This window comes from Scardinius erythrophthalmus (genome assembly GCF_964197995.2).
Source record: "Scardinius erythrophthalmus genome assembly, chromosome: 23".
NCBI lineage: Eukaryota > Metazoa > Chordata > Actinopteri > Cypriniformes > Leuciscidae > Scardinius > Scardinius erythrophthalmus.
This window is the reverse complement of record NC_138243.1, coordinates 15,025,481-15,047,969: the sequence shown is the minus strand read 5'-3', so window position 1 is coordinate 15,047,969 and position 22,489 is coordinate 15,025,481. Positions and strand designations below refer to the sequence as shown.

Below are 22,489 nucleotides of genomic sequence, written 5' to 3'. Positions count from 1 at the left end.
CCTCTAGCTGCCTGTCGCTGTAAATAGATTTTGTGTGTGGAGTATTTCGGCTTCATCCTGAGAGATTAGGCTGCTTAGACCTCTGCAGGTAAAGAAAGGCTGTTCACATGGCAACCTGGGGGGAGGGCATAGATTAGCAGATTGATTGTGACAGGAGGCGGAGCCACTGGGTCGAGGGGGTGGGGCTAGAGGAATGATTCCACTGGTGTGTTCATGGAAAAGCCTGATGATTCGAGCAGAATTAAGGGGATAGTTCACCCAAAAATGAAAATTCTGTCATTATTTACTTACCCTCAAGTTGCTCCAAACCTTTATACATTTCTTTGTTCTGCTGAACACAAAGGAAGATATTTTGGAAAAAAAAAATTGTAACCAGGCCGCTTTGGGGCACCATTGACTTCCATAGTAGGAAAAACAATACGATGGAAGTCAATGGTGCCCCAGAACTGTTCTGTTTCCCTAATTCTTTAAAATATCTTCTTTTGTGTTCAACAGAACAAAGAAATTTATACTGGTTTGGAACAACATGAGGGTGACTAATTGATGACAGAATTTTCATGTGGGTGAACTATCCCTTTAACTGTAATATTTAGTATTTATGGTTTCTGAACAAACAAGCGGCTTGTTTCATTTTCATTTCATTCATTTTTCTTCTTTAAAAGGAGATAGCCTTAGTTCATTTCATTTTTTTCATCTTTGCATGCTCATTCACTCCTATGTCCCACTCGCGTCGAGCTATTTTAATGAAAAATGACCAAAGACCATATTGTTATATCTCGCTTATACTGCCAACTGCCAACAAAAACAGGTTAAGAGACAACATTTCCCCAGATCTCTGGTTTTTAAAAGCCTCATCCAGCAAAAGTTCAAGAAATCCCCTATCACTCTGCATAGTTTTCTATGTTTATTTGACTAGAATATTTAGTATCGGTAAACAAGTGACGGTGATTGCTAACAAGATAAGGATTTTGAAACCACGATCCGACTGAAAAATCACAGGCCTGATATCTGAAACAATGATAGCACAACTTCTCCTTTAGGTCTGTATACGTAATGCTGAGTATTAAAAAATGAAACTATTACTTTGTAGCCGTTTAAGAAGAAAAAAGCAAAAAAACAAATCTGTATTGTTTTGTGTTGTAGTGTGGGCTTCATCTGGGGGAAGGGGGTCCTTTTTTTAGTTTTCACATTTAAGGCATAAACAATCTGGAGTTAGAATAAGATGTTAATAATATCAAAATAGAGAATCTCTATATTATATTAGGCAAATTTTCTCCCGGGGGTTGTAAACATTTTAAAGGGATCTGTAACTAATAAACTACACCCATTGGGGTAGGACTCAAACATGACAAATTAATCAAAGGATTCTAATATGGGACTACTACAAATAATGTATGTTCTATACTGTTTTTCTTTGTGAGTGTATGAAGACATTTCTTTTGTCTTGGCACTTACTGTATGTTTTGTTCAAAACCGTGTGGGTTGAGAGGGATGGTGGGAGTAGTTTTGTCACACCAGCCTGTTAAAGACGCTGCTTCTTCTTTATTGGGAGGGAACCAATGAAGACGCAGAACTTTACCGGACAGTGATTTCTCCATTCCTCACATCGTACAGTTGTTTAGTCTTCAGTTGTTTACTTTATTTTAAGCAGAAATTAGTTAAGGCTTCACAGGGGTGCTCTTTGGCACAGCTTCATTGTGCTTAGTCTTTTTTTTTTCCTATAATTTAATTTTAAATATAAGAATAGTGACCTAAGACATCCGAGTAGGCTAATACTGGAAATTGAACCCTGCCTTATTATAGGTTAGCGTGTCAAGAGTTTTTCAGAAAGCTTGTACAGACTGAAATATCAACTTTAATCGGTTGCTATTAGTTCAGAGATGTTTTAAATGAAAAGTTATGGAGTTTTACAAGAATTCAAATCATTTTCGAAGGGTTTTGGGACTGAATAAAGAGTATAAAGAAGCAGAATTCCAGGGGGGGGGGCGTTTCCATAGAGCTTCGTGGAGGTCTAGAAATGCATCGAACCAAGAGCCAAGTTGCTGTATTGATAATTATTCATTTGTTTATTTATTTGATTTATGGAGGGTTTTTTTGGGGAGGAATTACCCCTTTTTGTCTGGCCTTTTTGGAGGGACTAGGCTGGAGGATAATGGGTAATGCGATCTTCACAATCTGACTTTATGTTGTTGTTATTTTATTTAATTTTGTATTTATTTGTGTCATAAGTTATAGTGGACTGCATTAAACAGAACGAAGTACATTGTAACAGGAAACCATTTGGTAACCAGACATACATGAATTCAATTGTAGAGTAAATCTGTCAATGTCTATTATATGGATGAACATCTTGGGAAAATATATATATATAAATATACATATATATATTGCAAAAAAATGACAGTTATGATGACCTGTGTTTATTGTTCCAAGTTAGAAATTAAAATGTGTGTGTGTGTTTGAAAACAATGACAACATAAAAAATAAATATATAATAAAAGTGGGTCTGTGTTGATTTTTTTTTAAATAAAATATTTGATGTATCAAAGATATTATTTCTTAATTGTATATTAAGATTATTTTTAAGAGCTAGAACATAAGCTGTGTTTTTGTAATAAAGTATAAACCAAGGCCAGCTCCTGCATTTGGAGAGGATGTATTCACTATACCTATTATTTGTCATCCCTCATGATCACACACAGTGCTCAACAGATTCATAAAGAGAAACTAGAGTGGAGAAAAAGTGAATAAGCACAGCAGAGCTACACCTCCACAGAATGAATCCTGAGGTAAAATGTTTATACTGCAGTAAAAATGCAAGCCAAGTAACTATTCACTATATATCACCCTCATAGGATTTAATGAAAATATTTCTACATACAAAAAAAGCAGCTAAGATTTGGAGACAAAGACTAACACTAACAAAAAAGTTACCAAAGTGTACAGTGGTACTTTGTGGACACGGTACAACTAATACCATAGTTGTATTGGTATGCTTCATGGTGGAAGTAAAGTACTGAACTATGCAAATATATTTTTACATGAATATTTATTATGAATAAAAGTATTCATTTTATGTATGATACTACTGTTATAAAACAGTTTAAGTTAATAAAGAGCCTTAAAGGAATAGTTCACTTAAAAATTAAAATTCTGTCATCATTTACTCACCCTCAAGTTTTAAACCTGTTTGAATTTCTTTCTTCTGCTGAACACAAAGGAAGATATTTTGGGGTCCATCAACTGTTTGGTTATCGACATTCTTCAAAATATCTTCCTTTGTGTTCAGCAGAAGAAATACATTCATCAACAGGAAATAATGACAGAATTTTCATTTTTAAGTGAACTATTCCTTTAACTTGCCTTTAGGACACAACGCGTTGACAGTAGGCTAATTTTGTATTTTTTGTTAAATCATCATTTAGTAAAACTAAAAAGTATAACTATCAGAAAGTCAAAATTATGAGATAAAAAGTCGAAAGTAAAAAAGGTCAACATTATGACACAAATGCTGAATTCAGAACAGAATAATAAGCTACGACTCTGCCAAGAGTATGAGTGCAAGTGAAAACTGAGATAAAACTCGAAATTTTATATAATTACATAAAAATCTAAATAGTTAGATAAAGATTTTTTGGTCATAATTATATCTTTATCTCAGTTTTAAAATTGCCCAATCATAATCATCGAGCGTCTCCGAGAACAGAACAGCTGTTTCTTCCTGTTTTGAATAAATCCGTTAACGGCACGTTTGGGCACGATCAGTCGTAAATCAAATTACATTCATTTAATCGGCCTTACAGTCGTCCCCGGTTTAGATTTAATGACCCACTGATACACAAAAGATGGTTATTTTTCGCCACCTACTGACGTAAATACTGTATATAACCTGCAATGAAAAATCCCCACCATTTGCACAGAGACAGCCGTTTATTATCGTAAAATAACCTCTTGAGGGTGATACAAAACCTTACGACCCTGTCAGGGTTCCTTGTGCGATAATGACTACATTATCCTGTGCTAAGGTATTATAATATGATACCACTATAAAAGGGGGTCAGGGTTATGAAGTCAGCCTAAACTGTAAACATGGAACAAATGTAAAATTATTATTAATTAATAAAAAAAATTCAAATTATTTGAGAATTTTCTCGACGTCTAACACGTTGTCCACAAATGTGTCCAACTGTGATTCACTTACTCACCGTATATTTTGAGCAGCAAACGAAGGGAGTGCACTGAGTGCATGAGAGACATCACACGCCCACATGTGTCAGGTGGACACTGAACAGACCGCACGAGCACGAGGGACAACGGCTCCGCGCGAGTGTGTTGATGTTGTAATCAACATAAAAGTCGCGCAAAACAAACGGTAGAATGCAATAAATAATTTAAACGATGCATACAGAATTATTCACAGACTTTCAGAGTTATTTTTTATTTATTTTTATTTTTTATTTTTAATGTATTAGTCATGTATCGCATTAGTAAAAAGCCTTCATGCGCCTCTACAACGGTTATTACGGTTGGGGGAAGTGCAAATTCCGCCTTGACGTCCACACAGTTAAAGAGGGAAGCTCTGCTACAACGTGACAAAGGAGAGCCGAACAATCAAGGCCCCGCCCATATGTCCAATAGCAGCGCGAATTTCAAGTTGATGGGCGGGGTTTATGCACAGTAGGTGGAGTTATGGCAGTCTAGTAGCCAACGAAAGATTGTTTAGAGAGTTGCTGGTAACACGTGAAATTTGTTCCCAAAACAAGAATGATAGTGGTGTCCGCACACGGGTTGTTAATATATCCGTCAAGAAGAGAGTTACTGTACTGAACTACTGTGTTGCACTGGCGTCATTCGGATACAAGCTCTGAAAAGCAGCTTAAACTTCAATTCGGATGAACAGAAATACTTTAACAAGGTAAGAAAAGCTACGTGTTGTCATAATATTTTGCTTATTGTGTTGATAGTCTTGGATGTGTATAAGTGTCAGTTTAATCTATATTTGATAAAGAAAAAGTTTAACTCTTAAACATTTAATAGGCCTATTATTGACATTTCCTGATGGCACTTCGGATCTCTGATCATAACAAAAAAAAAAAAATATATATATATATATATATGTATGTATGGTTATTTTGGAATGCTCTTGGGATTACCATTGTATATAATGTCATTTGACTTCATTATTTTTCAGCATATTTTAATAACTAACTTGATTGTCTGTTTCAAATATGTAGTATAGGCTATGTATGGTTTTAATGTGCTTGACTGTATCAAAATATTTCTAATTTCCAATCAGTGTTTATATGATGTCAGGTAATTCCTCAGGTCTACAGGTAGAGGACTCACATTCAAATAAGCGCATATTATATTTAAATCTGTTAAGGAAAGATAAGGAGTCTCAAAAAGATAACTCTGATAACTTTAAATATTGTATTTACAATTACTCCACCCATATAATAAAGTTGTATTTATAGCGCCATTCCAAAAAGGTTAGGCTACTTCATTATGCATGATGCACAGAAGTGATACTTGTCAGGGTAAGGAAAAACTGATGAGAACAGGAAAACAATACGTAAAGATGGGGAAACTACTAATATTTCAGTTTCATGCTGAATAGTTCAACTCAGACACATGCATCTTCCCACACATCCTGTGTTTTTAGGTCACACTCTTTTATCTTTTTTATACCCTACAGAAGTGAATGTGTTATATAATTGTTTAGCTAGTGATTTTAATTAGGCTAAGTGTGCTTGCTGAAAGCAGCACACTTATTATAATTTACAACAATATGTTTCCATGGTATATTTAAAATCATTTTTGTTTTTTTATTATAGCCTTTAAACAAATCCTAACACTTTAATTTAGGCTTATACATGATAATCAGTGAGAAAATCACTATATTTAATATTAATTAGAAACATATGAAATCAAATGTATTAAATATGTATGTATTTATTTACTAATTAAAATGAATTTTAAACTGAAAACCTCTTACATTTACATTTAGGATACACAGTGTTGGCAATAAAATAGTTTCTGCATGATCCAAGAGAAAGAAAAGAGGGCTATAAACACTTCTTAGGTTAAGGTTAATATATATATGAACATAAATATGCATTTAACCCATTTCCACGCAACTGAAGCCACAAGTCTGCTCCTACTTTATTTCAAATCTGAGGATGTTATCTGTAAAGCTAGGAATTTTATTAAACATTTTCTAAGACCATGTCATGTGTGTTTTTAGAGATGGCTAATAAAAAAATTATTGCTCCCTTGCAGTCTGTTGTGGAAAACTTTCCCATTCATGTTTCTATTGTTCTCACTCAACAAACCTTTCACACCTCTGCTGGGTATGAGACTTAATCTTTATTATTCTTTTGTTTTTATTTAGAGGCTATTAGCCTTTATTCTGGCATTATGACTTTCCCATCCACATCGCTTTGATCCCAATATACATTTATCCACCTGTTATAAATAGTCTTTCTAGAAAACAAAACCAAACTTTTCTTATGAACTTGCGTGAAATTCTTTTGACAAAACACACATGTGCAATATAGGCTACTATGTATATGTACAGTACATGTAAGAAGTTAAAGTTCAGTAAAGTAAATATTTCATTGACTATCCACCAAGGGGTTCAATGCTGAAGACCTTGTTTTTATTCACTGTTCTCTGTGTTCTTCTTGAAATCAAAGTTGAAATTCATATCTCTTAGTGTTCCGTTAATGCTTATCCTGTTTTTATTGTTTCCCACCAGATGGTTTACAACTTTATGATCTATTATGTGGCTACATCCAGGACTAGGGCAGCAGATATTTAGGATAACCTAGGAGTTCACATGCCCTGCTTTGTCAGAAAATCCTTACAGATGCACAAAACAGATGTTATATATATAATTATTCTGCTTCATTATGAGTAATGACAACTTCCAAACACCTGTGAGCTGTACCACTAGTACAGGGACGGGAAGAACACATAAGGATGAAAGGGAAACCTGCGGTAATGCTTCTCCCGGAATGACTGACAGCCAGTCCGTCCGCCCCGGGCTGGACATCCTAACAGTACCTCAGCTAACACACTCGGACGACACTGATGCCCATTCCAGCGGGAATGACTCGACCGAGAGGGAGAGTGAAGGACACATGGGGCGAGAAACATCCACCTGCAGCTCTCACAATGGCAAGGGTTCAACCACAGAGACTACAGAAAGCAAGAGGTATGTGATATTTAAATCAATTGATCAATTTATTCAAAATGACTTTTATATGGTAGGCAGATGGTTAATAAGTTGAAAATTGATTTCTATTTCAAGTAAATGCTGGCTTTTGAACTTTCTATTCATCAAAGAAGTTTCCACAAAACATTAAGCAGCACAATTGTTTTCAGCATTGATAATAATACGAAATGTTTCTTGAGCAGCAAATCAGCATATTCAAATGATTTCTGAAGGATCATGTGACACTGAAGACTGGAGTAATGATGATGAAAATTCAGCTTTGCCAATTAGAAAACAGTTATTTTAAAATGTAATTATATTCCACCATATTACTGTTTTTACTGTATTTTTGAACAAATAAATGTCTACCGCAAACATTTGAACAGTGGGTGTACGTATATACCGATAAAATAGCTTGAATGCCATTGCAAAGTCATTTTATACAGTATATGTGTCTTTGCCAAATGTACAAGTGTAAACCTGTGTTACTTCTCTTTGAACCACTTTAGTCAGCAAATAGATTAAAAAAAGCTCACACAATTAGTTTAATAAGCTAATTGCAGCATTTAGATTTGTCTTGGTACAGTTTGTTCCCAGAAAACTGGTCGAGGCACAAGGATGTTACGCTCAGGGCAGAATTAAATCATTTATATCATTTTTAGTAACAGACTGGTCTTAAAATTACTGGCTAATTTCCCTCATTAAAAATGTCTCTCCTCAGCTCAAATGGAAACAGTCCCTCCCCTCCTAGCAGCTCGGTGTCGTTCAGTCTTTTGAGTGGCAGCTCGGAGCAGGATCAGCCGACCTCCCTATCCGCCAGCGGTGACCAGGCGGCCCGGCTGCAGACCCAGAGAGAGCTGCTGAAGGCCCTGCGCGAGCTAAAGGTCCGCATGCCGGCGGAACGGCAAAGAAAGGGCCGATCTAGCACACTAGCCTCCCTGCAGTATGCGCTTAGCTGTGTCAAACAAGTGAGAGGTGAGTAAGAAAACAAAAACTATTGCATTTCCTTGTTCTGGAATGTGTGCCAATGAAAGGGTGTGTTGTGACCTTCTGTAGCTAATCAAGAGTACTACCATCAGTGGAGTGTGGAAGAGAGCCATGGTTGTTGTTTGGACTTGTCGTCGTTTACTATCGAAGAGCTAGACAACATCACATCAGAGTACACCCTTCAAAACACGGTATGACTGGACAGGTTACCTCGTACACATCAGGCTGTGACCCTTTAGAAGAATCTAATGAACTTCTTTTATTTTTCTCTATTTCATCCTAGGACACGTTCTCTGTGGCAGTGTCGTTCCTCTCTGGTAAAGTGGTGTACATCACATCCCAGGCGGCCTCTCTGCTGCGCTGTAAACCCGAGAGGCTTCAGGGGGCTCTGTTTTCGGAGCTGCTCGCGCCTCAGGACGTCAGCACCTTTTACAGCAGCACCGCTCCCAGCCGCCTGCCGGCGTGGTCCTCCTGCACGGGCACCAGTATGTCGAAGTTTTTTGACTGTGCGAATATAGAGACAAAGCAGAGTGCGTAGAAACTTTTGTAAATCAGTTACAGACAGTGCTTCATTTGTAAACGAATAATTGCCTGATCAAAAACAACATTGAAAAGGCACTCTGACCAACACTTACCATACATCTTCAGATTTCCCCGAACGTACAATGACGTCACTAAACGGTGGTAGCACAACTAAATAAGAGCATCATTCAAGTTTCTGCATGGCCCTAACTACAGCCTATTTTAGTATTCTGTCACGTATTTAGCTACTTTGAGACCAAATGTCATTCAATTGATCAGTGATATTCTCTCTCACCAACAACGTCGTCGCCTCTTTGATTTCTGACTAATCTAACGCCCGTTGCTCATGTCTCCCGCTATGCTGATTAGTATTAGTAGAATTGTCCAGGGGTGCAGTTCCATCTTCTCGTTATCTCTTTTGATCAGAAACACCATCAGCTTTACTCCCGGACATGAAAAATGAATATATGCTTCACTGTCTTTTTGACATTTTAGCGATATTGTCTTATTTTTAATTGAACTCTGTCTCACACATCGTTTAAATCGTTTAAAAAAAAAATCCCGAAATGCAAAAATCCAAAATCTGACATTTTCCGGAACAGGATTCGGCAGGATCTGACTCAAATTAAGCACTGGTTACACACAGTTGTATTCTCTACAATGCACATGTTTTTGTCCCAATCAGCCAATACTGTTAATATTGGCACACTTTAAAAACAGTTTAAGGGTGTGCATTTTTGAGTCATGTGCTGCGTCTGAATATGCCTACTTCCATACTATATAGTGGGTAAAAAAACAGTGTGTGAGCCGAGTAGTATGTCTGAATCCAAAGTATTCATAAAACAGTAGGCATAAAACAGTAGGCGAAAAGTACCCAAATTACCTACTACATCCATTCATACTACAGACATTCGTACTATATAGAACATATTTAACGGTCGCAAAGTAAGTTTCAAACCAAATGCAGTACCTTCTATACATTATGTGATTTCGGGCGCAGCACAATATAGTGTTATACACTCACCTAAAGGATTATTAGGAACACCATACTAATACTGTGTTTGACCCCCTTTCGCCTTCAGAACTGCCTTAATTCTACGTGGCATTGATTCAACAAAGTGCTGAAAGCATTCTTTAGAAATGTTGGCCCATATTGATAGGATAGCATCTTGCAGTTGATGGAGATTTGTGGGATGCACATCCAGGGCACGAAGCTCCCGTTCCACCACATCCCAAAGATGCTCTATTGGGTTAAGATCTGGTGACTGTGGGGGACATTTTAGTACAGTGAACTCATTGTCATGTTCAAGAAACCAATTTGAAATGATTCGAGCATTGTGACATGGTGCATTATCCTGCTGGAAGTAGCCATCAGAGGATGGGTACATGGTGGTCATAAAGGGATGGACATGGTCAGAAACAATGCTCAGGTAGGCCGTGGCATTTAAACGATGCCCAATTGGCACTAAGGGGCCTAAAGTGTGCCAAGAAAACATCCCCCACACCATTACACCACCACCACCAGCCTGCACAGTGGTAACAAGGCATGATGGATCCATGTTCTCATTCTGTTTACGCCAAATTCTGACTCTACCATCTGAATGTCTCAACAGAAATCGAGACTCATCAGACCAGGCAACATTTTTCCAGTCTTCAACTGTCCAATTTTGGTGAGCTCGTGCAAATTGTAGCCTCTTTTTCCTATTTGTAGTGGAGATGAGTGGTACCCGGTGGGGTCTTCTGCTGTTGTAGCCCATCCGCCTCAAGGTTGTGCGTGTTGTGGCTTCACAAATGCTTTGCTGCATACCTCTGTTGTAACGAGTGGTTATTTCAGTCAAAGTTGCTCTTCTATCATCTTGAATCAGTCGGCCCATTCTCCTCTGACCTCTAGCATCAACAAGGCATTTTCGCCCACAGGACTGCCGCATACTGGATGTTTTTCCCTTTTCACACCATTCTTTGTAAACCCTAGAAATGGTTGTGCGTGAAAATCCCAGTAACTGAGCAGATTGTGAAATACTCAGACCGGCCCGTCTGGCACCAACAACCATGTCACGCTCAAAATTGCTTAAATCGCCTTTCTTTCCCATTCTGACATTCAGTTTGGAGTTCAGGAGATTGTCTTGACCAGGACCACACCCGTAAATACATTGAAGCAACTGCCATGTGATTGGTTGATTAGATAATTGCATTAATGAGAAATTGAACAGGTGTTCCTAATAATCCTTTAGGTGAGTGTATAGGAACAATACTGAAATCCAATTGGTACAATATCGTGTCCCACAAAGGTGTATTTTAAAGGTGCAGTGTGTAATTTCTATATTGGTAACAGAAAATAATAACAGGTCTCCACAAATACTCCACCCCCAGTCCCTCACCCTTCCTCTTCCAACCAGGTATTCCAGCCCTGATGCAGGCAAACATCGCTAGTCCAGGATGCTGACCAGGGTTATTATCATTAACAAAAACTAAAACCATAAAAACATTTGCGTTACTTAAAATAAAATAAACATAAACTGAAATAAAATAAAATATTAAACTTATTTTAAATCATCTAGTTGCCTAGGCAACATTTGTTATTTTCATTTAGTTTAACTTGAAATACTAAAATATCTCAAAAACTAAAACTGATAAAAAAAAAATGACAAAAACGACAAAATGACTAAATATATATATAAACAAAAAGATTCAAAATATTAAAAACTATCAGCATATCAAAGATACTAAAACAACACTGCTGTTGACACAAACAGATGGCAGTAGCTCAGAAATTAAGTGTACCTTGTAAGCATCAATAATTTTAAACAGCACATTCTGATTGGCTGTAATTTTGTTATGCTGGGAAAAATGAGTATTTATTAAAGCTCCATTTTCGTACAGCCTCACAGGTGGACTGTGCCGAGGAAAAGTCAATGTTTTGTCGGATCAGCAGAGGTAGGGACAGTGACGGTAATGAAGTGAAGTATTACCCCTTCCGTCTCACGCCATATCAGCTAACCCTGAGGGACTCCGATACATCCCAGCCTGAGCCCTGCTGCCTCCTCATCGCTGAGAGAGTTCACTCTGGCTACGAGGGTAAGACACTGTCAATGTCAAATACACTACCATTCAGAAGTTTGGGGTCAGTAAGGTTTAAAAAAAATTAAAGAAATTAATGCTTTTATTCAGCAAGGACAAGTAAAGACATTTATAATGCTACAAAATATTTCTATTTCAAATAAATGCTGGTCTTTTGAACCTCCTATTCATCAAAGAATCCTGAAAAAATGTATCATGGTTTTTACAAAAATATTAAGCAGCACAACTGTTATCAACATTGATAATAATAAGAAATGTGTCTTAAGCACCAGCTCAGCATATTATAATGATATCTGTAGGATCATATGACACTGAAAATTCAGTTTTACCATCACAGGAATAAACTACATTTTAAAATATATTCAAATAGAAATTGTAATAATGTTTCACAATATTTACTGTATTTTTTATTAAATAAATGGAGTCTTGAAATCTTACAGACTTCAAACTTTTGAATGGTTGTGTACTTACTGTGTGGAACCCAATCTCACTGTTATGAAAGCTTAATCTTAAGTTTAACACTTAAATACACTACGCATGTTGATGAGAAACTGGTCTGATAGATTATAATAGCTTTAAACATTCAAAATGTGTCTCTGTAATTACTTGTCAAATGCCCTTAATTGAAAAATCCCCCTTACTGTATGTACATGTAATATTGACACACCATGATAAAATAATCACACGTGCTCTCTGTTGTTTTGTGTCTGTTCTTATATTTTTCTGTTTTTCACATGACAGCACCTCGTATCCCAGCAGATAAGAGAATTTTTACCACCAGTCACACCCCAAATTGTCTCTTCCAAGAGATTGATGAAAGGTTTGCATTTTGCCTAGAGCTGTCTCACATTTTTACCAGCCATGTCTCTTTTGAACAGTTACATAAACATCCTCCTCTCTCATTTGCAGGGCAGTGCCGTTACTTGGTTACATGCCTCAGGACTTGGTTGGGAAACCGGTGCTTATTTACTTGCATCCAGAAGACAGAATCCTTATGGTTGCCATTCACAAGAAAAGTGAGTCGGTCATTCTAGATGCAGACACAATTCAATGGTGAATATTTGTGCAGCGGAATTCTTTGATCTAGTTTTCGTCCTTTCTTCATCAGTTATCCAGTTTGCAGGGCAGCCATTTGACCACTCGCCCCTGCGTATGCGTGCTCAAAGTGGGGAGTACCTGACCCTCGACACCAGCTGGTCATCATTCATCAACCCCTGGAGCAGGAAGGTGGCTTTCATAGTGGGACGCCACAAAGTTCGAACGTAAGTGGCTGCACAGTTTTTCTCCTTAAATCATAAAGCACTAAAGGAAAAATCAACGTCCCAGCAACTACATAGCAACGCCCTTGCAACCCCTCTGGCATGATGATAGTATGTTCTGCATGGGCATGCACTCATATGAGCTAATCTACTGTTAAGTGGTTTCACAAAGCTTGTCTACCATCACTTCCTTTCTGTAGGAGTCCATTGAACGAGGACGTGTTCACTGCCCCGGAGGGTGGGGAGGTGAGAACCATGTCCCCAGATGTGCCGCAGCTGAACGAGTTGATCTACAGGTTCCTGGTGCAGCCCATTCATGCCGGCAGCTCACAGGGGTACGGCAGCCTGGGCAGCAGCGGCTCACATGAGCACCAGCAAGGTGCCACTTCCTCCTCTGAGAGTAACGGACATGCTTCCGAGGACCAGATGAAGCCCAGGAAACCAGTGAGAATGTTTATCATTACCAATCCAGACATACATGTTACAGCATTTAACATTACATAATGAAATAAAAACAAGCATACACTACCGTTCACAAGGTTGGGGTCTGTACAATTTTTATAATGTTTTTGAAAGTAATCTTTTATGACCACCAAGGCTGATTAAAAATACAGTAAATTGTACAGTAAAAACAGTAATATTGTGAAATATTATTACAATTTAAAATGTATTTTTTTCCTGTAAAGCCAAAGCTGAATTTCCATTATCATTCTAATATTGTTCTAATAATCATTCTAATATGCTTATTTAGTGCTCAAGAAACAAAATGATCAGTTTTGAAAACAGTTGTGCTGTTTAATATATTTGTGGAAACCATGATACATTCTTTTCTGGATTGTTTGATTATTAGAAAGTTCAAAAGCATTAATTTGAAATAGAAAACATTTACATCATTATAAATGTCTTTCTTTCTCTTTTTGATCAATTTAATGTGTCCTTGTTGAATAAAGGTATTCATTACTTAAAAAAAAAAAGAAAATCTTACTGACCTCAAACCTTTGAATGGTAGTGTACATGTTTATCCCCAAAATTATTTGGATTTGTGAAATTCCTTATAATTTTCACTTGTATGAATGTTATTATATACCCTTGTATAGAATGCGCCATGTCAACCTTTATTTCCTCATTTATTTCTTCCTAGATGACGTTTGAGCAGATTTGTAAAGACATACACATGGTAAAGGCCAGCGGACAGCAAGTCTTCATTGAATCCCGAAACCGACCGCCAGCTCTCAAACAGGGTAGCTTAGGTAAACATCGCGAATATGTCAAATAATAATGACCTGACTTCATCTATTTAGCCTGTTGTCACGACATGATTGCTGTCATATTTCAGAAGCACTGGCAAAGGCAGCAGACACAGCAGAGGCCTCTGCTAGAGAAGGTCTGGCAGGTTTAGCACTGTCAAGTCCAACTAGGAAGGAGCTGCCCTCCATCTACTCATACCAGCAGATCAACTGTCTGGACAGCATCATACGGTGATTTTCTCACTTGTGTTTCTGCTTGTACTAGGATTTGGGCATTTGTTTTGTGTGAATTTATTTTTATTTCTCCAATTGAAGAGACATAAGATGTTTTATAGGTTTATGTTTGAAGTTTGTTTATTGTATATGTAGTGGTTTCATGTTTTTCACTCTGTTGTTCAGATATCTGGAGAGCTTTAATGTCCCTGGAACAGTGAAGAGGAAGTGTGGCTCATCTTCCTATACAACCTCTTCTACCTCTGACGATGATAAACAAAGGGAAGAAGCTGGAGCAACCGAAGGTGAGTAATGGATTGCTAAAGGGTAATGGGATATTTACCCAAAACATCTTATAAGTATTCAGAAAGTCAGGGACGGAGAGGAAGACTCATACAATCGATCACTATTGGAATTCTTTCAGTGTCAACTGATGTCTGTAAATGTTCTCTGTGTAGCTGAAGTTCACTCTTCTCTTTTGACATATCAGAGACTCTTGTGGTGACCGAGGGGTCAAAGGTTGTCCCTGCAGCACCAGGGCACCCCCTAACCCCTCTGGCTCTGCACTGTAAGGCAGAAAGCGTTGTGTCTGCCACTTCCCAGTGCAGTTTCAGCAGCACCATCGTTCACGTTGGTGATAAGAAGCCACCTGAATCAGGTATGAACACTTTTTTTCCAGTCTATTCTTGTCACCGCCCTATACATGGTATGTCTTATATTTCATTAAATGTCAGACTGTGCAAAAGCAAGCAATCTCCTCTGTTCGATCTACATCCAGACATTGTTATGATGGAGGAGCCACCAACCACCCCAACACCTTCCACGTTATCTCCACCCTCTGCTGTTGCCTCTGCCGTGCCTGTGAACCCTCAGCAGACCCCGTCCCCCACTGCTGCTGTTCCCGAGAAAGAAAAGGAGAAGGAGAGAAGAGGTGGAGGAAGTGCAGGAAAGGGCCTCACGAAGGCGATGTTATCCACACACACCCAGCAAGAAGAGCAAGCCTTCCTCAACCGTTTTAGAGACATCAGCCAGCTGCGGATGGTCCAACGCAGCGAGCCACCACAGCGCAGAAGCACGTCTACACCTGGGACAAAAGGTAACAGCATTGTATAGTTGTTAATAGGTTGCATTTGTCTGACTTCCTTTACTTACAACCTTATTATTTGGCTTGTTCTGTCTAGGAGTGAATAGCTCCCAGAACTATCCTTCTGTAGATAACAGCAACAGTCGTCGGCATGGCAGAGGTGGGAAAAAACGGAAACACCAAATAGAAGACAACATTCCGGACATTCCCTCCCTCTCTGGATCTGGCCCCTATAGAGGATCTAATCCTGCAGCAATAAGACCCGACAATCCAATCCAGCACTCTTCCACATCTTGGCAACCATCTGTGGCATCACAGACCAGTGGTGCTCCCGTGATGACCTCCGTTCCACCAGGCTACATGCCCATGTTTCCCATTTCGTCACCTTTCTTGATGCCCCAGATGGGAGCGGATCCTTCCTTGCAAGCAGGAGTTCCTAGGTTCCCCATGCAAGGCTTTCCTCCAGTGATGCCACCAGTCACCTTCATGATGCCCAACTATATTTTTCCACAACTTGGTAATCCAGGACCACAGTTGAACCCAGCCAACTTGCAGCTCAGTGGGCAACTGCCTGCCCAGATGAACCCCTTGGGCCAGTTCCCTTGCTCTTTTGTTCAAATGAACCCGGGTGTACCATTGTTTAATTCTGCAGTAGGGCAGTTACATCCATTGGGCTCTCAAATGAATCCCACTTTGCCTGCAGTGATTCCCCAGCAGTTCTACAACCCAAATCCCCCGTTCATTTTCCCCAACTCTTCATCAATGCCAGCCGGAAATGCCAACACTACACTACATGGACAGTCTCGTTCCAGCACACCCCAGTCCACCGGGCAACAGGCTGGCGAGAGAGAAGGGACCGGATCCCCTCTTTTTCAGTCCCGATGCTCCTCCCCACTCAATCTTCTACAACTTGAGGAATTGCCAAGCAACGGAACAGATGCTACGCTACAGACTCCACCCCCAGGAGTAGGCGCAACACAAGTAGGTGGGACTGTGGTGCCGAATTCCTGCAATCACAGCAACACCAAAGATGCCAAACCACATAACAACGTAAGAATTAAGAACCGTTTTAAACCCATTTGTTTTTAATTACCTTGGCTAACTTTGAGTTAACTTCTTTTAGCATGAAGTCAATGAGTCAAACCAGGACTCCATGTCGACCTCCAGTGACATGCTGGACCTACTGCTGCAAGAGGACTCCCGCTCAGGAACTGGCTCCGCCGCCTCAGGCTCTGGGTCTTCAGGGTCTGGGTCTGGGTCTGGGTCATTTGCCTCTGGATCAAATGGGTGTAGCACATCTGGAAGTGGCACTAGTGAGTAATTTACTCATGTATGCTTCATTCTTAAAGTTATAGATCACCCAAACTCACCAATACTCACCCTCATGTCTTTACAAACCTGTATGACTTTTCTTCTGTGATGGAACAAAAATGAGGACATTTTTAAGAATTGTACTGGTTTCTTTTTTCCATGCAGTTACAATTTATTTATTTATTTTATCTTAGGGAGCAGTAATACAAGCAAGTACTTTGGAAGCATTGACTCGTCAGAGAATGATCACACTCATAAACCAGCATCTGGGGATCTGGGAGGGGAACAGTTCATAAATTTTGTCCTGCAGGACCCCATCTGGCTCCTCATGGCCAACACAGATGACAAGGTTATGATGACATACCAGATTCCCATCAAGTAAGGCCATTTTTACTAAAGTTACTTCCAAACCTGTTCTTACATCTTTGTCTGTTATCTTGATTAGCCTGTACTGGTGTATTTAATTTAGGTTAAAAAAAGTTAGTTCACCCAAAAATTTAAATTCTGTCATTAATTACTCACCCTCATGTCGTTCCAAACCCGTAACTACTGTAGTCACATGGACTATTTTAACTATGTCTTTACCACCTTTCTGGGCCTTGAAAGTTGCAATAACGTTGCTGTCAATGGAGGGACAGAAAGCTCTCAGATTTGATCAAAAATATCTTCATTTGTGTTCCGAAGATGAACGAAGGTCTTACGGGTTTGGAATGACATGAGGGTGAGTAATTAATGACAGAATTAAAAATTGTGGGTGAACTAACCCTTTAATTATGAGTTTCGTTACTATAATTACAAAGCAAATTTGGTGAGAATAAAATTGACTCACTGGGCAATTTCATATTTTTCTACCTTTTTCACTTTTTTTTACTATTAAGTGTAGCTTAAACTCTGTCAGAAGATAGAGTACATTAATTTGAATGTGTATGTGTACAGAGACAGAGACTCAGTACTGAAAGAAGACAGAGACGCCCTGAAAGCTGTTCAGAACCATCAGCCTCACTTTACTGAAGAGCAGAAGAAAGAGTTAACGCAGGTCCACCCCTGGATTCAAACGGGCTGCCTACCAAAAGCCATCAACATTACAGTGAGTAGTTCTTAACAAAATGACGTAAAGTCTGTACCAACATTTTGCTGCTTTCTAGTTCTGGCCAGATTCTGATGCAGTTCTCACTGCATGTATCTTTCACAAATGAGGTAATTACCCAGAATGTCTTGCAACAGGCTCATTCAACATTTTAATTCAAGATGGTGGACGAAGGAAATGTCAACTCTAAATATACAGTGTTCTGAAGTACTGAAAAATTGAAAAAAAAAAAAAAAAAAGACTTTTACCCAACATTTGTGTGGTAGTGTTAGCTTTAGCAACATGCTAACATCTTTAACGTTTCTAATGTGCTTTTCTTCACAGTCTTGCACAGGATGTGCAACTCCCCCAGATTTCTTGACTCCTCCATTCGAATTGGAATTTCATGAGATGGATCTCAGCATGGTTTTGAGAGAAGAGGCCAAACAACAAGATAAACTTATCACTGCAGAAACAGCCTTTCCCTTGAGCCCCCCTTCATCTGATTGTGAACAGATAGACAATCAGGCCAGCACGAGCACATCATAGTTGGCCATGGAGGAGGTGGAAGTGACATAATCAGCGAAAGTGAAGAGGAACTACTAACTGCTGGACAGTGATTGGTTGTGCTGCTGCCTCATAGACTTTTAGGACCAAGTTGAATTTGGACCAAGCTGAAAGTGTGAAAGATTTATGAACTTTTATCCTCTCAGATGATGTCAGTTCAATCAGTATATCAATCTGAACAATAGAGAGAAGAAGGGAAAGACTTCCTTTAATTTTTATAGCTTAAAAGGAATATGTTTTGAGATGTTAACCTGTTGCACGTGATGGATGTTAGAACATTGTTGCACTATATTCTGCCTCCAGGTTTTTATAATTATTCATGAGCCTGCCTGGGCTTATCCTATGACATGCGCGGTTTCAGAATTATTCATGACACCATGTGACCTTTTCCTATTACAGGCAGTTCTTCAAACCATGAGTTATTGAGTTTATAGAATTATGAACAGTTGGACCAGGAATTTACTGATTTCACATAAGTTTGAAATAAGACAGTCTGACATTTCATAGCCCTTTTTACATACACTGTGTATCAATTCTCAAACTGTTCTGAGGAATTATGGCACCGAAACGCAAACTATTTTGATTGAAAGGTATAATAGGCCAGAAACATTCTCTAACCAAGTTGCCAATGCATTGCAAGTCCATTGTCCCGTTATATGATATTTACCTTCAAATGTCCGTTTATATATTGCGGTTTAGAATTGCAATCTCAGACAATCAAAATACAATAACACACAAAATTAAGTTTGCTTAGCTAAAAGCATTTGCGCTCACATCACCAGTTCATCACAAACAACATTTTTTACTGGTAGTGTTAAAGATTAATTTATTTGTTCATATTCAAACAACTGGATATGGTTTACAAAACAATGTATTTGTAGGTGCTTTTGATACTATTAAGTCCATAAAATGTAAATTAATGGATTTTTAATAGAGATGTATTTACTTCTAAAAGCCTTGCGGATGAGCTTGACAATCACTTTGTTTCACTAGATGGTCCATAGAAGCACAAGAATAGTCTATGTGTACATTTTTTTGCATCCAATGTCTTGTTCAGTTCCTCAACAAATGCAGGACTCTATTATATATAAATAATAATAATAATTTGAATTTTGAAGACAGCTATTTCCCTCGTTTTCTGTTTCCCTCAGATTTGTCAGTGAGGGTTTTTCAAAAGCTTTTCTGTGAAAGCAGACAGGCCCAATCAGTTTACATGCAGTACAGTTCTGTTTAAAGTTTCTATTAAATGTGCAGGAATTGTAAATTGATTTTGTACATTTGCCAAGTCCTTGATTCAATTTATTTTACTCAAACATGCTTGAAATTTGTATTTTTCTACTTTTAAACTAAATAAAGACATGTTATGTTTTTAGTAATCTGATTTGACCATCTGATGTTTTTATTATTATTTTATTTTTTATGAATGAATTGATCTTCGTAGCCACTAGAGGGCGCATTGTAACATATCTGGTAACATCAACAATTGTCTCTTCAAGCTTTGCTTTAAATTATCTTCACCCAAATCAAATATTTCCAAGATTTTGACTCCTCTTTCATTTTCCAAAGGAAAACTGTTTTCACAGCCCAACTGAAATATGTGTCTAAGGTGACATAAGGAGAAAGCATTCCACTTTCCCTGTCTACTTTTTAAAGCTTAAATCTGTGGTTTTCTCCAGCTCAAGAATGCAGTTCAGATTGTCTCATGGCTCTCGTCTCCATATCTCCAGATTAGCAAAACTGACAGGTTTCTGTAAGTTTTACTTGTTGATCTCTATAAATATTTACATAGAACTCTCTGAAAAACCTGAGATATAGAGAAGCAATGAGCTGTTTGTTGTTGACTTTGTGTGATAGAAGGTTTCATGTTCAAACCATAATGAGAGAGGAGATGTCTGTAGTGGCATGATACATTCCAACAAGCTGTTTGTGTATGATGCGGGATGGCAGTTCTGCATTGCAGTTCTGTTTCATTCATATCCACTCTTTTTAACTGATTTTTAATATAATGAATTTCATGAATTACATGACATATGTTAAAGAAAATGATCACCCATTAATGTCATTTGATCACCCTCATGTCATTCCAAACTTGTTTTCTTTCTTCGATTAAACACATAAGGAGATATTTTGAAGAATGTTCATGCTGTTCTTTTCCTACAATGAAAGAGCTGGTGAGCTGTCAAGCTCCAAAAAGCACTTAAAGACTATAGCTGAAACATTCTTACAGATTGTTTCCAATGACTAGAGCAAATTTTAAACACCGACTGTTAAAGGTCCCATTGCATGAAAATGTCACTTTATGAGGTTTTTTAACCTTAATATGAGTTTCCTTAGCCTGCCTATGGTCCCCCAGTGGCTAGACGTTTTGATGGGTGTAAACCAAGCCCTGGGTATTTTTGAGAAAATGAAAGCTCAGACGGGCGAATCTAGAAATCTTCCCCTTATGTCGTCATAAGTGGAAAGGTTACCTCCCCTTTCTCTTCTTTGCCTTGGCCTGCCCATGAGAAAATGAGCTGCGCGAGCGCGATATTGGTGTTTCCTCGAGAGACATCATGGTTTGCTAACGAGCGAAGCATAGCAGTTGCTCCGTGTTTGGATGTACAAATGAACACAAAAGTATTTTTTTAGTTCCTTCATCCGAGCCTCTGAAGAACCAGTGGGTTATGTGAATTTCTGATGTGTAATTGTTCAAGTTCAGACAGATAATCTTTCTCTCAAAGCCATCCAATACTGCTTATGCATCAGTAAATCAAGCCAGTGACTAAACGATCAACTTTCACATCGTCTCTCTTAGTAGGATGAAAATAATCTTACTTAAACTGTGATTAATATATATACAGAAAGCGATCAAAGAACAATCCCTTTCCAGTCGCCCAAGCTGTCAATCACACTGCGCGAGTTTATCTGGACACTTGCCAAAACTCGACATGAAATCAATGATGCGGTTACACTGCACAACAAAGCTCTTACTGTACTTACCCTTACTTACCTCATGTTTGCATTGGTGAAATCATTAGAGTGTAGAAACTGCGTTGCAATGATAAGATCTTCATTCACGCGATCAACAGGCTGTCATCTGCTCAATGCTCATCACTGCAACCTTTTATGTGATGGGAACAGATCTAAATACTTAAAAAACTTCTCATGATTCGATAATCCCGGTAGCTGTAATAGTAAATACGTAGCTGTAATAGTAAATACGTAGCTGTAATAGTAAAAGTTTTCGAGAGAGTTCCACATGTAATGCTAAATATTTCATATGCAAGCATGTCAGCCAATCACAGCAGTGGGCGTTTACACTGAAGTCTCACAGCAGACACGCCCCTTCAAACAGAGCATTCAAATCAGAGGCTAAAATCAGAATAGGAAATATGCCTTTTATTTCTAAATTCTAACAACTTTTGATCTAAAAAACATAACATTATAAGGGCACCCCAGGAAACATTCTAAAATAATAAAATAATGCAGGCATTGGGACCTTTAACTCCGACTGAACGCAACTGTCTCTGACTCGGTGCGTTTGGGCATTATCAGTCATAAGTATCAAATTACATTAATAATCTGCCTTACAATCCTTAATTGTGTCCCCGGCTTAAGTCAATACATTGTGGCATATTTGACATTTAGAAACACTAAACATCATTGACTCTTAAATTTTGTTACTGAATATAAGTTAATCTTCTGAAGCTCTTAAGAAATTTGAAAGCGGTTGCAAAATATATATTTTTTTTTCAATAATGACATATTCTGTTACATATGTCTGTTTCTCACACAAAGCAATTGTACACTGTAAAACATGATCATAACTTTAAAAGTAAAACTGCTATGATAAAAACTTGCTAATTGGTTAACAGTAAGTTATACTGTGAAAAGATATAATAAATCTAACAGGACATTTCATAGGATAATTCGTCAGTGAAAAAACATAAATTGACATTT

The 22,489-nt window shown here is 38.2% G+C and overlaps 1 protein-coding gene across 1 annotated transcript; it reads left to right on the top strand.

Moving 5' to 3' along the window:
• Positions 1 to 4,755: 4,755 nt before the first annotated feature.
• On the top strand, positions 4,756 to 19,931 carry per1a (period circadian clock 1a). The gene is made up of 20 exons (XM_081354734.1): positions 4,756 to 4,915; positions 6,758 to 7,216; positions 7,938 to 8,191; positions 8,273 to 8,394; positions 8,487 to 8,688; positions 11,606 to 11,800; positions 12,545 to 12,623; positions 12,713 to 12,819; positions 12,912 to 13,065; positions 13,263 to 13,506; positions 14,204 to 14,312; positions 14,399 to 14,540; positions 14,709 to 14,827; positions 15,013 to 15,180; positions 15,301 to 15,618; positions 15,704 to 16,656; positions 16,730 to 16,919; positions 17,112 to 17,295; positions 17,854 to 18,004; positions 18,329 to 19,931. The coding sequence occupies exons 2-20, from the start codon at positions 6,912 to 6,914 to the stop codon at positions 18,530 to 18,532; spliced, it is 4,200 nt and encodes a 1,399-aa protein (XP_081210860.1). The 5' UTR covers positions 4,756 to 4,915; positions 6,758 to 6,911; the 3' UTR covers positions 18,533 to 19,931.
• The last annotated feature ends 2,558 nt before the right edge of the window (positions 19,932 to 22,489 follow it).

What these genes read in the sequence shown, in the direction of transcription:
- per1a (XM_081354734.1), top strand. Translation starts at nt 6,912, where the DNA reads ATGAGTAATGACAACTTCCAAACACCTGTGAGCTGTACCACTAGTACA. An exon ending in GGACGCCACAAAGTTCGAAC is followed by an intron (nt 13,066 to 13,262) that starts GTAAGTGGCTGC and finishes TCCTTTCTGTAG; the next exon opens with GAGTCCATTGAACGAGGACG. An exon ending in AGATGAAGCCCAGGAAACCA is followed by an intron (nt 13,507 to 14,203) that starts GTGAGAATGTTT and finishes ATTTCTTCCTAG; the next exon opens with ATGACGTTTGAGCAGATTTG.